The sequence below is a fragment of the Taudactylus pleione genome, unplaced genomic scaffold (genome assembly GCF_031769625.1).
Source record: "Taudactylus pleione unplaced genomic scaffold, aTauple2 ptg000026l, whole genome shotgun sequence".
In the NCBI taxonomy this organism is placed as follows: Eukaryota; Metazoa; Chordata; class Amphibia; order Anura; family Myobatrachidae; genus Taudactylus; species Taudactylus pleione.
Window position 1 is genome coordinate 13,279,162 of NW_028284428.1, and position 15,228 is coordinate 13,294,389.

General features: G+C 43.9%; 1 protein-coding gene across 2 annotated transcripts in view; it reads right to left on the reverse strand.

The window, feature by feature from the left end:
• PCYT1B (phosphate cytidylyltransferase 1B, choline) overlaps nucleotides 1–15,228 on the reverse strand; it is a 132,224-nt gene that overhangs the window by 68,954 nt on the left and 48,042 nt on the right. For both annotated transcript variants that reach the window (XM_088451514.1, XM_088451512.1), the window contains exon 2: nucleotides 3,711–3,810. In XM_088451514.1, the coding sequence (XP_088307640.1) occupies nucleotides 3,711–3,810 (100 nt within the window). The remainder of the gene's footprint in view (nucleotides 1–3,710; nucleotides 3,811–15,228) is intronic.

Consider the following 15,228-nt stretch of genomic DNA (forward strand, 5'->3'; position numbering starts at 1 on the left):
TGTCTCGAAACTCGCAAATGTAATAGGGTGCATGTTAGTGTCACAGTTTGACTCGTCTGCAAATCAAATTGGTGGTAACCTCGCACCTTGTAATGCAACTTTCATGCTTTGACCAGAAGACTCCGTGAAGCATTACACTTGGCTGTGGCATTACACCTCTGCTAGAAAGAGTCCGGTGCTGGTTGTGGAAAATACGAGGGGTCCCTACTCATTTTGTCCCCCGGTATTTACACAACCAGGACTTGCTTATTGAGCCTGGTGCTGGTTGATGAAAATACGGGGTAACCCTTCGTCTTTTCCCCCTTGTATTTTCACAACCAGGACCGGCTCAAAAAACCCCGATACTGGTTGTGCTTTTAGTGGGGAACCCCACATTATTTAAAAAAAATTATTTTTACACTGCTATAGGTTTTTACACACAGAAGCATGCACGGATCTCACTGATCTGTGAAAGTTTCTGTTTGACTTGTACCTTCTCAGACTATACTCCCTATACCTGAAGCAGGTCTATTATTTTGCGAGTTTTAGGCAATTAACAGTGTGTGAGTTAAAAACTTGCATTACATTGGCAATGGCAAAACATCTGGATTCGAGTTTTGCCATTGCGATTTGCAGGGGTGTGAGAAACTTGCAAGTTTGCAGGTTCTCACTCCTTACTACATAGGGTGAGTTTTAAAAATGTGGGAGTTTAGTACTCGTACATTTGACAAACTTGGACCCTATTACATTTGGTCCATGATGTTGGTGAAGGAAGACAGATAGTATTTATGGAGGCAGAGATAGGGAGATAGTTTAGGTGTAGGGAGAGAGATAGTGTTGGTGGAAAGAGAGGGATGGTGTTGGTAGAGGAAGACAGATGGTGTTGATGCAGGCAGCGAGATGGCGTTGGTATAGGAGAGATACTGGAGGGTGTTGGTGAAGGAAGACTGATGGTGTTGGTAGAAGAAGATAGTGTTGGTCAGGGCAGGCAGATACTGTTGAAAAAGGGAAACATGGTGTTGGTTGAGGAACGGTGATTGTTTTGGTGCAGGGAGGCAGATGGTGTTGGTGAAGTCAGGGACATGGTGTTGGTTGAGACAGTGATTTTGTTGTGAAGGAAGATAAGAGGTGATGGTTGAGGTAGAGAGATGGTGTTGATGGAGGGAGGTAAATAATGTTGGGGGAGGCAGGTATAGGTACTGGAGAGATAGAGAGAAATGATAACGATTGAAGGAGTTGGTGAAGATTGAGAGAGGGTATAGGGCCATGGAGAGAAGCGAAAGGAGGGATAAAGTGGAGAGTACAATCCTCGTACCTTTTCTCGCAGAATTATTCACATTTATAATATGACAGATATTCTACAGAAAATTTGAACACAGTTTTAAGTGCTGTTAGACTGTTACTACATTTAGTCATTATCTCTGTTTTAGATTTGGCAGGATGATCCGATTTTTATTTGACAATTTTGCACCTTAAATAACTTCTCACCTTTACTGTAGTTATTTTCTTTCTAGCAACCTCCTACCACCCAATATGTACTCACTGCACATCTATAAATTGCCAAACACTGCTCATTTTGCATACCTCCTTGATTTAGGTAGGATAGTTCTGACTTGAGGAAGGTTAGCACCTATGCTGGAAGGTTAGGACCTATGTCCCAGTCACAGCTGCTCCGCAAAGCAAGTCATGAGCTGTCCAGATTCTTTCCTTGTCTGGACATAGGGCCTGATTCAGAGCCGGACGCAATTAGCGCTCGCTCATCCAGAAAATAGGGGTGGCTATTCGAATGAACTGTTCGCTCTTTGCGGTCTGTTCACGCCTCTAGGTCTGAACGAGCGAACAAAACTTGCAGTCGTTTTTTGGAAAAATACGCCCCCTGGCCGCTCGTATCCTACGTCATGTCCGCTATTTATTAGATTAATCGAGTACATCGGCCAGGGTATGAACTGCTCGCTATTCTTGGGTTGGTTTTTGCTACCACAATCTTGCGAGCAGTTCTGGCTATAAAATAACCCAGTGACGTGGTCAATGACGCTGCTGTATTAATTATGCACACCCATAAAACGCCCGTTTTGACCTTTAAGCATGCCTGCGTTCGGATCTCCACTCCCCGTTTTCAAGCACCTTCCCCTGTTACCACCCACAAACGCCTCATTCTGTCACTCAAATTATCAGGCATTCACTATTTTACGAGCACATGAATTTCGACCGCACTGACTGGTTCGCGCATGTGTATAACGATCCGTACGCATGCGCAGTTGGGCAAACATCGCTCGGAGCGAACGAGCGGCCGCTTACGAGCGGCTCTGAATCAGGCCCATAGTTCTGGTAATTACACAAGATACCATTATCTGTTGCTGGCATGGCCTGGTAAAAAAGCTTCTGATAATCTGACATTTTACCTTAAATAATGTACTTTCTGAAGGAAATCTGAATAAAGGGAAGAGGACTTGGAGGTAGCACACCCCATTCTATTTCTATAGCCAGGCCTTAGTATAAAGGACGTACAGTCTGTGTACACTATTTTGATTTGATATAATACAGTGATCTATTAAAATATAATCACTGAGAAGAAAATTGCAGGATCAACTGTGCTGCTCTAAAGAAAAGACATTTTCATGGCACAATACTATTTGTATTATCACAAAGACTAGGCTAGTTTTCTTTTATATGCCTGTAATTTGTTTGTCACCTAACAAAGAAACTCCATTCCAAATAAGATCTTGTGCAACGCGTAAGAATGCTATAATTGGCTCTTCTGCCATCTGTGTTCTCAGCCCCAATATATCTGTAAGCAACGGCTGATATTTACTCTTCACACTAATCTCTTTCTGAGCACTACAACGTTCCCTCTATCACCATATCATATAATTATGCACTACAACGCCCACATGCTATAATCACGAATAACCATGCGTTGGAGTCGCACTGCGCATGCGTCCCGATTGTTACAGAGAAGCAGAATGAATTTGGACGTAGGTAATGTGGATTTTAGTGGGCGTTCCACAGAGGTAAGAGGGGCGTGGTTAGGCAGACGTGGGCATGTTACTGGCAGCGGCTGCTTCCATAAACGCTTGCCGCTCATACAGGAGTCTATGTGCGGATGGAGAAAATGCACCTGCCGTAGGGCTGGTGCACATTTCAAAGGTGCCCCAAGACGTATTTCCACAGATACAAGGTGACCCAGTTTTAAAGAAATCAGTTGCGACATTAGCATAAAGATGTGGCTGTAGCAAAAGACGAAGCCGCGCCCCTGTCTGCGTGGGGCTCAGTATCAGGTCCATAAGGTGAAACAGGTTTCAATCACTAATTAAGGATTTACCCCATAAGCTGAATACATGAATAGCTACAGTGACAATCCCATCTAATCAGTTATGAGATGTATTCTCCTGGCACTGTTGGATGGATCACCTGATTGCACTAGTCACTCACAGATGTCTATTGGCTGGGGAATAGCAATTTGTCACAAGAACTGGGCATGTACATTTTAGGGCAATTGGGTATTTCTTCAGGTGCAGCGACTACTCCAAAAGGAAAACCTGGTGGCCAATTGGATACACCCCTTTGTGTTAAAGAACAAAGCCTAACTATGCTCCCACAGTTCCGGAGAAAGTCTACAATTTCATAGAAACATCATTGCTGTAAGAAAAGGATGCCCAAAATATATAGGGCTATTGCATATTAGTTCTGGAAATTGCTCCTTATAAATACACAACAACCTTGTGACTCACCTGGAGTTCCTAAATGTGCCTGAGCAATGGTTAGTTTCTCATGTGGAGCTTCACATTGGCAGCTTGTTTCTTCAGCAAATGGAGCAGGTGCAGCAACAGTCTAAAAGACATCATAGAAAGGAAATAATTATTTGTTGGGCATGTAGCTATAAATATTACATCAGCAACATTGGTGCACAACATGTTTTTATACCTGTACAGGCTAGATGTGCTTTACTATGTCCATGGGACTTATAGCAGTGGCTTGATTTAGACAAAGTTGTGGCTACATTCAGCTTTTGCTTCGACACTGACAATCCTCCTTTTGAGGAATATGTCATCTATAGAAGATGATTCATTCTTGTATGTGGTATGTTTAGTGGATAATAAGAGATAAGTCCCAATAGAACTCAATGGCAAATCTGTTAAGATACTATGTCAAAGTTGGCAGCCAAATGCAGAAAAAGAAGAAGAAAGAGAGAATGTCTAATATTCTAATGTCTGTATTGTCAGCAACAGTACTCTACAATCAAAAGTAGTGAAAAATGAATTAGCAAAATGACATAAATGTTATTTTATTGCATCGTGTGCATGTTACCTAGGGCGGGATGAAGCAATGTCAGAAATGTGGTCAAACTCCTGAAAATGCACAGAAGGATGCTAGAGGCACAGAAGTCTCTCACTCGCAAAGGACAGCTGTTACTAAGAGAAGTGACCTTTGCATTTTTCTACATGCATACTGGCTTAATTAACGTCGGCATGCATGCGAAGAGTGGCGGGATGCATCACATGCAAATTAAACAGGTTAAAAGGGGCGAATGGGTATGTGATGTTGGCTGCCGGAATGCCTCCTGTCACAATACCGACAGCGGCATCCCGATGGTTGGTATCCTGACAGGAGTCGGGTAAGTATACTTATCCTCCCCCCTTCTACACCTAACCCTCCCTTATTATAGCCTAACCCTAACCACCCCACACCCTAACCCTCCCCGTTATTGCCTAAACCTATGTTTTCCCCCTTCAAGCCTAAACCCAAACCTCCACCCTTTAGTGCCTAACCCTAACCACCCCCCAGTGATGCCTGACCGACCCTAACCCTCCCCCCTAGAGGTGCCTAACCCTAACCCCCCTCAAACCTAACGCTAACCCAGCTAACTTACCTAAACCTAACCCTGCCCCCGCCCCGGCTAACCTTTGCAAGGCGTCCTCTTGGATTCTGGCATTTTAAGTCCCTTGTTGGGATTCCAGCGTCGGGGTTGAGACGTCCAAAAGGGGTGTATGAGAAAATCTAGCTGTGTCATCTGTTTTCCTAGGTGCTTTGCAACAGGTGTGCTGTGTGACTGTCTCACCTTTAAAAGCAAAGTTGATGTGATCGCTATTTCTATGTTATAATTCTAAACAATAGAGTAGGGACTTGCTGTAAAGTGGGGTCCCTTGATGGGGGCTGCAAGCTTAACTGCATTGATCAAACCCACTGTTTATTATTATTGAATGTTATTATGGAGAGTGCAAAGCCACAGTGTGCGTGTGTATGTATATATATATATATATATTATACACACAGGGGCATTTCTAAAGAGGAGGGGGCCTGTGTGCAGTCTCCGACACAGGCCCCCTCCTCTCTGTCGGGCGGCCGGCTGCGCACTGAGCTGTGCGCGGCCAGCGCTGGAGTTATAGACTCTGGGCACTAGAGTGCGCACAGAGTCTATAGAGTATACTGCGGCCATTTTCCCTGTACTGCGCATGCGCAAAAGACGGGAAAATGGGCGCGGCGGCCATTTTCCTGTCGTTTTTACAGCGCCGGACCCCCGCGCTGACGTGGGACTCCGGAGAGGTAAGTAATACTATGATTGCAGGGTGTGCGGTGACCCTAACCCTAACCCTACACAATATTTACAAATACCAAAAAAGTCCAGCATAAGGAAGTAGCAAGTCTACAACTACCAGGGTGCCTACCTATTGGGGAATACAAGCAGCAAATGCTCCATGATGAACAGCAGGCAACACTTACTGGGTTTAGTATCAAACTGACATGTATTGTATTGTCATATACAGACTACATAATGGGTGCATCTCCCTGGCATACAAACAAATAATCAGACGTGTAGCTGTCACTGTCTACGTTTCAGGGCTCCCATGCCTTTTCGTCAGGACTACATTAGATCAGCAATCAAGATGTGAGGCATATTAGAACAGATATCTATTCTTCATAAATGTATCTAAAGCATTGTCAGTGTTGCATGCATGCGCCCGATGTTTGTGTATGCATCCAAATGGGCTTGTATTGCGATGGTTACTGCTCTAAACCTAAGAACGAATATGGATGCAAGAGCTAGGGATTTCAGTGGGGGTTCCTAGTGGCTAGCCAGACGCGGGCATTGACGCCGGCAGCCATGTTCAGACTGATAATCTGCGCCCCCATAGGGCTGATGCAATGTTCGATGGTGCATCCGACGGTGCGTCTGATAATGCGTCATAGTTAATACGCACAGCAGTGAATTAGCTCAGCAGACCGTGGGCGTCTCTGTACGAATACCATCAGTGCTGTATTAGCATAAAGATGTAGTCGCACTGTGGCAAAAGACGCAGTGACCACTGCAATAGCGCTCACCTCTGCATCAGGCCCAAAGGGATTTATTTACCAAGCGGCAGCTTGTAAAAGCTTCCTGGTGTGTTTAAGCCAAAAATAAAAAAAAGGCAGTGACTTTAATAGCAAAACATGATGATTAGTAAATAATCCCAAAAACTTTTATTGCCACCATAGAAGAAACAGCTTCTGCCAGTTGAATTTCTTTTTAGACATTTTTACTACAATATACCACTCCTGACTCTTGCAATAGACAGCTTTGTTATATTCTTGTGATGACCTAAAGAAATTGCTCATATGTGTTTTATACAGTGACTCAGGGCATTTAACTTGGAACCAGACACACTACAGCTCAATCAGAGGCCATGGAAAAATCGATCACTGAAAACAGAACTCTACAAAAAAAAAAACCTGAGTAAAACAGTTCCTGGAAGACGGGCACAACGGGGAATTATTGTCTCCTGAAGGTCAACAGGAAAAGAGAAACGGATAAAAGTGACTTACTACAGATATAAGTTGCAAGGTATTTCCAGTTTTTCCATTTATAGGCCTATTTATCACACTCCACAATTCATTTGCATTTGTGATGTGAAAATAATGACTAAACTCACATTGCGAGTTTTCTTATTTTTACCAGAATATTTTTAAAAGGATGCCAAAACAGACCTTACGAGAAGCTCTGTCGCAGCGAATTCCCTCCCGCACTTATTATCAGGGTATTTTTTGCTGGCTAACCCCCTCTCCTCTATTCACCTTAAGCTGCATACACACACAACGATTTTGTTGCCAACGATTTTATGAACGATTTTATGAACAATTTTATGAACGGTTATCTGTCAGATTATCTGTCAGAATTTTTAAAGTGTAATGAACGATTTTTTTGAACTACAAACGATTTTTGCATATTAACTTAATGAAAATCGTTGAGTTGACAAGTCTGACTGAACTACAAACTACAAACGTGAACGCGCATGAACGATAATCGTTCATCATTTGACTCAGAAAGTAAATATTTTCAAACGATTATCGTTTAACGATAATCATTCAAAAAATCGTTATGTGTGTATGCACCTTTACACTTACCTTCGTTCAAGTGATCGTTAATCCAGTGAGCACCTCGGTGACCCGGTCAGCTGATCGCTGGGCTCCTGCTCTGTGACTCCAGCCAGCTAATCTGTGCAGTAAACTGAGATGCCAACCAGGACTTCACAGCATCTCAGTTCACAGCACAGAGCGGATGACCAGGGTTACAGAAGGATCTCTGCGATCAGCTGACCGGGCCACCAAAGTGCTTGCAGATCATCGGTTCCTGGTGCAGGTAAGTGTAATTTTTTTTTCCTAATGTTTTTTTTTCTTTTTGTGGTCAGCTTGTGGTCTATCAGACACACATGGCTGATCACAGAAGCCTGCTCCGGGCTCTGCATGATCAGTTACAAAACCACCAATACACTACAATGTTGTTATATTTACAAAAACAATGCTGTTGACTGATTCCAGACCAATGAAAACATATGATTTCTACTTTACCTGCACTGTATAAGGTTGCTACTGCCATCTTTTAGTTGATAGGAGTTGCAGGAGTAAAGGGGCCCATACATCAAGAATCTATCGGCACAATGCTCCGATGCCGATGATTGTGTCTGCCGATCAGCAAAATCAATCATTTTGGAAAACTTTGATTCGCGGATTCTGACCCAAAAATGATCAGAATTGAATAGTCGAGGATTTACTTTTTAAAATGAATTTTTTTTTTGCGAAAATCAAGAAACATTAGAAGATATTGTAAAAATGCTTTACAATTATGTCTTCGGGGCCCATTCGTCATTACTAAACTTTCCCTGGAGGTAATTAGGTTAGAATTTACATGGAGTTCTACCTAATTACCAGAGGAATTCATCATTCCTCCTCTCCATAACTATCTATTCCGAAAAGCTGTCATTTTTGCGATGACTGCTTTTCAGAAAATAGATAGTTATCCCTGTCTACACTAACTTACCGCATGTGGAAACAGTGCTGCGCATGCGCTGTTAAATTCGTTAACCCAGCGCATGCGCAGCACTGCCTACACATGCGGTAAGTTTGTGTCACCCCCCCCCCCTTCAGCACTTACCTGTCCGTGCAGCAGCCTCCGGCTCCGTCCTGCTGGTCTGTCACATGGTCTCCCAGCAGACCACAGTACAGATTAGAAAGAAAAAAAAAGGTTTTTGTTTTTTTCTAATCTTTATTGTGTTCTGCTGGGAGAACACAGTGTCCGACCAGCCTCCAGAGCCAGAGGACGCACCAGACCGCCGGAGGAAGACGCCGGGGGACCTGTCCAGCTGGAAGCAGGTAAGTTTCACCTGCTATTCGCCACCTCACGGTGGCGGATAGTAAATTCATAATTTTCGGAACTTGATGAATACCATAATTTCCACATCCCCATACTAATGTATGGGGAGTGTGGAAATTAACGCAAGGGGACTTAGCAAGGAGATATCAGTGATATCTCCTGTGCTAAGTGGCTTCATGAATACTAAAATAACGTTATATAAGGAAAATGTCCTTAAAAACGTTAATTTAGTGTTGATGAATAGGCCCCTTAGTTACAGTTTAGACATAGCATTAGAATAAACAAAAGATTATACCAGGCATTCAAGAGTACAGATTTACACTGTAACATATTGTGGAAAAAAGAGACAAAGGACCTAGGCCCTCATTCAGACCCACTCGCAAGCGGGCGCACGTACGTTAGGCGTACGTACAAAAATATTTAAATTCAATGGCTCGCTCGTATTTTCGTTCGCATCTAAAATTCCTCCCTGAACTCTGACGACCCCTCCTCTAACTAACGAGCGTACGAAATAGCGAGCGTACATCCCCGAAAAGGCTTGAAAGGAATGCACGCACAAGTATAAACAGGAAGTGGCCTTGTCAGATGTCGATTACCTGCTCCTTTATTCTGCCTACCTCCATCAATCGTATCATGCCAATCAATGTATCAATTAGCTTAATTGTTTGTTTTTTTTCAACACAATGCAAGAAACTTTACTCTTGTCCGTGTTTGTGTTTACCCGCAGAATACGTACGGATGAAACATTCGCTTTTATTGTTCAAAAAACATGTGAACCACAATTAAACAATTGTACTATTGCTGTGGATCCCCGCATATTTCCCTGGGTTCATTTCTTTATTTAAATTTGCTTACGCATGTCACTGCATCAAGCCTATCCTAACTCTCCAGAGATTTCTGGCCCTGTCGAACACATGACTCATACACTAACCAATAAAATTGCTCCTGTTAATTTCCAAAATACATTAGCCAATCAGAAAATTTTTACACACTTTATCAAAAATGATTTTTAAGAAAAACACCATTGCCATCATGAGAGCCTCCGCATTCACCAGGCGTGAGCTGCTGGTGCTTACGGAGGTCATGGATCGCCGGATCACCAGCCAGCCTCAACCCATGACCAACCGGCAGAAGCGCTCCGCGTATGCGGAGGTACGGTCCCGCCTGCGGTCCTTCGGCTCACGCCGCAACATCGGGCAGCTGGAGCGCAGGTGGTCCGACCTGCAACGGCGAACGCCCCGCTTGCTGGCATGCTTTCGCATGCAGATCCTGGCAAGTAAGTGTTATGTATTGTGGTTTTAATGTTTGTGTTTGTGGGGCAAACTGCGTGTGCATGTTTTCCTGTCTGTTCTATTTATTATTGGTACTCATATCTGCGTGTGCATGTTTTCCTGTCTGTTCTATTTATTATTTGTACTCATATCTGCGTGTGCATGTTTTCCTGTCTGTTCTATTTATTATTGGTACTCATATCTGCGTGTGCATGTTTTCCTGTCTGTTCTATTTATTATTTGTACTCATATCTGCGTCTGCATGTTTCCCCTCTTTTTCTGAATTTTTAATTCTACTGCTATTTTTTTTGGTTGTATTTTTTATTATTTATTTTTTTTTTGTTTGTTTGCCCGGATTTGTCCATAAACTAAACGCAATTTATTTGACATATTTTAGGGGGACAGCCAAGACTCCGCCGTCAACGTCGGCGTTCCCGCCCACTCTCCCCAACCCCCAGCCAACACTCCACCCCAAATCTTTCCCCTATTCCCCACTCCTCCCCATCCTTCCCAGACCCTCTCCCGGAAATGTCGGGCCTCCTTCCCCTCCGTCCCACTTCCCCCTCTCCTCCACCCACCCCTCTTCCAATTACCCCCTCCCCGGAGTCCTGCATAACTCCGCCCCATTCTTTGGGGAATGACGGATCCTCCGAGGAGGATCATGGAGGTTTGGCCGGAGCTCCCGATTTGTTTCCCGGTATGTTTTTTAATTTTTTTTTTTAAAGCACAAACTGTTTGTATGTAATCATGTGTCGTGCCTTTCTTCGTGTTTTTGTGGCTTGACTTTTGTTGATTGTGAAGGTTTGCCTTTACCTCTTCCTGGTGATTTAAGCATACACATATCATACCTGTGGGAATTTGTACCTAGGCCTTGTATTTTTGCCAGCCCACCCTTTTTATTTCTGTTTTTGGGTTTAGGAGTGATTTGGTATTTTTTTAATGTTTTTCTGTGGAGTCCCTATTGTTGTATTAACCCACACACTTTTCTCACCCACAGAGGAACAGAGGCGTCGGCAAGAGGTGGCGGATGTTGTGGGGCAGATGCGCCACCATGTAATCGGCCTTCTGGTGGCCCTCGACCGGCTGTCTGGCCTCCTTCGGCATTAGATTTTTTTTTTTTGTTCTATTTTCCAATTAAATTTATTAAGACAAATATACGTTGTGGCTCATTTTTAAAAACCAAAACCAAGATAGTTTAGCCTGACATAAGTTCCTGCAAGGATTTCCCTTTTTTAAAAGTTAGATTGTGTTTTGTCTTTGTATGTCAAACAGACACCAGAAACACATAACAGTAACAATGTCATTTCCCTTTTTGGGTGTAGTGTCAATTTCAGATTTCTACATTTTCCAGGTTCCTACTTGGTGCGCAAGCTGCTTAGGCCAATCTTACAAATCCCAAGGTTGGGCCAGGCTTCCTTTTGGTGTGGATTGGGAAGCTGAAAACATATTTCAGTTTTGCACAACTGGCGTCAGTACTGGTTTACCCCTTAGTCAAATGTAACTTGTGTTAACCTGGTTACACTTGCTGTTAACGTACCAAAAAACGAAGACCATTTCACTCTTCAAACATTTATTGACAACATAACAGAGAAAACAAAGTGGTCACTCCCAAAAAAAATACACAGTGATAAATTCAAATACAACACATACCAAGAAATAATTAAATAAAAACACAAAATCAAGAACTGGTTGACGAAGGACCATGCCAACATGATTCCACAAACATGGCGTTGCGATATGGGTTCAAGAATATATGCCCAAAAGGACCAGATCCAGGTTTGGTAAGGGTAGCAGGAAGTAGTGAGCGTTGGAGTGCCAAAGATTATGTGAACAAACAGAAGATGGTGAGAAAATTATAAATAAATTAGATGTTCGCCAAAAAACACAAACACATTAGGTATAAACACTGGAGTTTTGTTCAAACTTACCTAAAAAATCTGGCCACCACATCATCGCGTATGGCCCCCCCACATACTGACCTTCGACCAACCTCGGGGGGGCCATCCTCAGGTAAGGCATCCTCTGGCTGCATTGGGACACCACTCCTTATGGCAATGTTGTGAAATATCCCACACAGGACCACAATTTTCGACACCATATCCGGCACATACATGAGCTCGCCACCAGAGCGGTGGAGGCATCTGAATCGGCCTTTTAAAAGGCCGATACAGCGCTCCACCACTTGCCTGGTGGCTGTAAGTGCGGAATTATACGCACTTTGTGGCCCTGGTGTGGGAGCCAAATAAGGAGTGAGCAGCCAGGACATGCAAGGGTATCCACTGTCTCCTGTGAACAAAAATAGACCACATCAGGAACACTGTGTATCAAGCTTAACATTGTTATGTACTAAAGGTCTCCACTTACCCAGAAGCCACGCATCACCAGCTTGTAGGTTGGTTAATTTCTGCCATATCCCTGATTGCCGGATGACGAAGGAGTCATGAGCACTTCTGGGTAATTTAGCATTCAGGGACAGGATCTGGAGGGAGGCATCACATACCACCATTACATTCAGGGAGTGATAGTGTTTCCTGTTTCTAAATATTGCCTCCAGCCGTGCTGGAGGCTGAAGTGGTATGTGAGTACCATCCACAACCCCTATGATGTGTGGGAAGCCAGCTATTTGGTAAAAATTGGCCTTGGCCACACTAAGGGCACCCATATCCAAAGGCATTTTAATAAAATGATGGAGGTGCTTGAAAAGTGCCTCCATCACTGCCCTCAGGATCCGGGAAAAGGAGGATTGGGAGATGCCCGCCACTATTCCCACCGTTGTTTGAAACGATCCTGAGGCACAGAAATGTAACACCGCCATAAATTGCGTCAGTGGTGGTATTGCTGTTGGACTGTCAATTTGCCGCTCAAGATCACTTTCTATTAATGAGAGAGTGTCTATGATGATTTTGGGAGGTAGACGGTAGCGTCTTAAAACCTCATCATCGGGCATTCCAAAAAGGGTGACACGTGTTCGAAATATCTGGGGCCTTGCATGCCTACGATGCCTACGCCTGGGACGAGTTTGAGGTTGGTCGTCTTCCGGGAGCAGGGCCAGAACAATTTGCCCCAGATCTACCTGAAATTCAAAGTTTACAATGTAAGGCTTTTGACCCACCCCAAAAGTAAGAAAAAACAACTTAGCTTTCTGATACCATCCATAGCTGCTTACATGCCGGGGTATTGTCATGATACGTATAAACTGTAAAAAAGGCAACAATGAGACTTCAAAAATTTAGAGGGTGTTTTTTTTGTTTACAAATTGTTGCAAGCCAACACAGAAAATAGCGGAAAAACACATTTGGCCATCGATGAAAACTACATTGCACACCGTACGTCAAATAGGGTTCAAATGGACCCAAAAAATGGAAAAGGGAAAAGCAAAACTGGATTATATGATGAATAAGCCGTCAAAAATGCGGTAATTAATTCGCAAATGCAAGTCACTACACCAACAGTCAAAAATGCGGTAATTAATTCGCAAATGCAAGTCACTACACCAACAGTCAAAAATGCGGTAATTAATTCGCAAATGCAAGTCACTACACCAACAGTCAAAAATTGTAGTAATTAATTCGCAAATGCAAGTCACTACACCAACAGTCAAAAATGCGGTAATTAATTCGCAAATGCAAGACAAAAAATGGACTTACCCAACTCGAATATATAAGATTTCCACAAAAAACTTCTTTGGGTCCGAAAACAAAAAAAAACTAAAAAAGATGAAATGAGTGTTAAACAAATTAACGAACCACAAAACAGAAGAATACACCAATTGGCCACAAATTTGAATGCACAAAACTTACCAAATCAGGAAAGGATGTTGAAAAAATGAAAAAAATGCGAACGGAAAAACCAAAGAAATGTAGCAAAAACAAACAAACAAACAACTCTGCAAAATCCTCCAAACGCAACCAACCAAATCCAAACCACTTAACCGACAACACTCCCAACAACCCCACCTCGAATCCACACACACCAAGCCATAAATAGTGTTCATTTTCCCGCACAAATTAAGGATGAATCATAGGGACGCACAATCAATGATGCGGCCGCAAACTAAGGACGCATGTATAAATACGTCACGAAATCACATAGAATTTCTGGATGATTTCATGCTGGAAGCAGAGACATGGCTTCAAACCAGGGAAACAATGGTCAAAATTGCGGCGGTAAGGCCTTCATGCATTTTGTGTCAATGATTCTTTTAAAACATAATATTGTGCAAGTTGTGAAGTGGCTAAATCTGCATATTTACCCAAATAGGTGAGGAGGATGACATGGAAGAGACTGCTGGCCCCAGTCAACCCGCCAAAGCTGCCAAAAAAAAAAGGCAGCCACATTTCACAAGCAAGGAGATGGAGGTTTTGATCCAGAAGTGCGTTGACATCCTGCCCCAGGCAGCCAGGAATATGAGCCAAAGCCAGAAGTGGAGAATGTGGGAGGAGGTCGCCGTTGCTGTCAATAGGGTGGGTGATTATGTCCGTCTAGCCCGGGATGTCAAACGGCGGTAAGTAAACACTTTCCCATCCTATAAACAAACCCCATTGTAAAAAAAAGGATAATGGTTCCAAATTCATTCCACAGATGGGCAGACTTCAAATATCGTCTCAAACAAAAACTTGCCGACAGGGCTAGGCATGCAAGGGGGACAGGTGGGGGTCCCACCCCTGTGTCATTGGAGTTGACAGACTTAGAAGAGATGGCACAGGGGTGTGTGCAGGCTGTGGAGGTGTTTGGCGTGTCCAACATGGATACGGACATGCCAGACTTTGCGGCTCCTCATGTTGGCCAAGGTAAGTCTTGTGATGTCACCAACTCAGAAATGCTATTGTGCCAATATGTAGATTCTAATGTGAGTCTTTTCTCCAATTTCCTAACAGAGACAGAGGCGGATGAGTCTGCTCCAGAGGGGAGCCTTGGCCGCAGAATTTCTGCTGACTCTGCAGGGGAGGAACCAGTACATCCGGCTGAGGACCCTGCAGAAGCCAGTCCAGGGCGTGCCCCCTCGCAGGCAGTGGGCCTCCTCACAGAACTCAATTTTAAATCGGATTGCCATACGGAGATTCTGCAGAGGATGGACGCCAGTCTGATACGGGTGGCTGAGGCCCTGGAGCAAAATGCTGCGGCCAACGTGACCATTGGTCAGGCCCTGGCGGAAAATACCAGGGCCAACATCCGCATCGCCGATGCCCTGGAGCAGCTCGTTCGCCAGCACATGGTGGAGCCGACCTCCCTTCCTGCCGGAACATCCGGATCCTCCACCTCTGGCACAACATCAGGCAATCCTCCAAATGTGCCTAGCCCTGTGCCTAGTCCAGAGGCCACAACATCTGCCTCTGGACAGGCCAGCCCGAT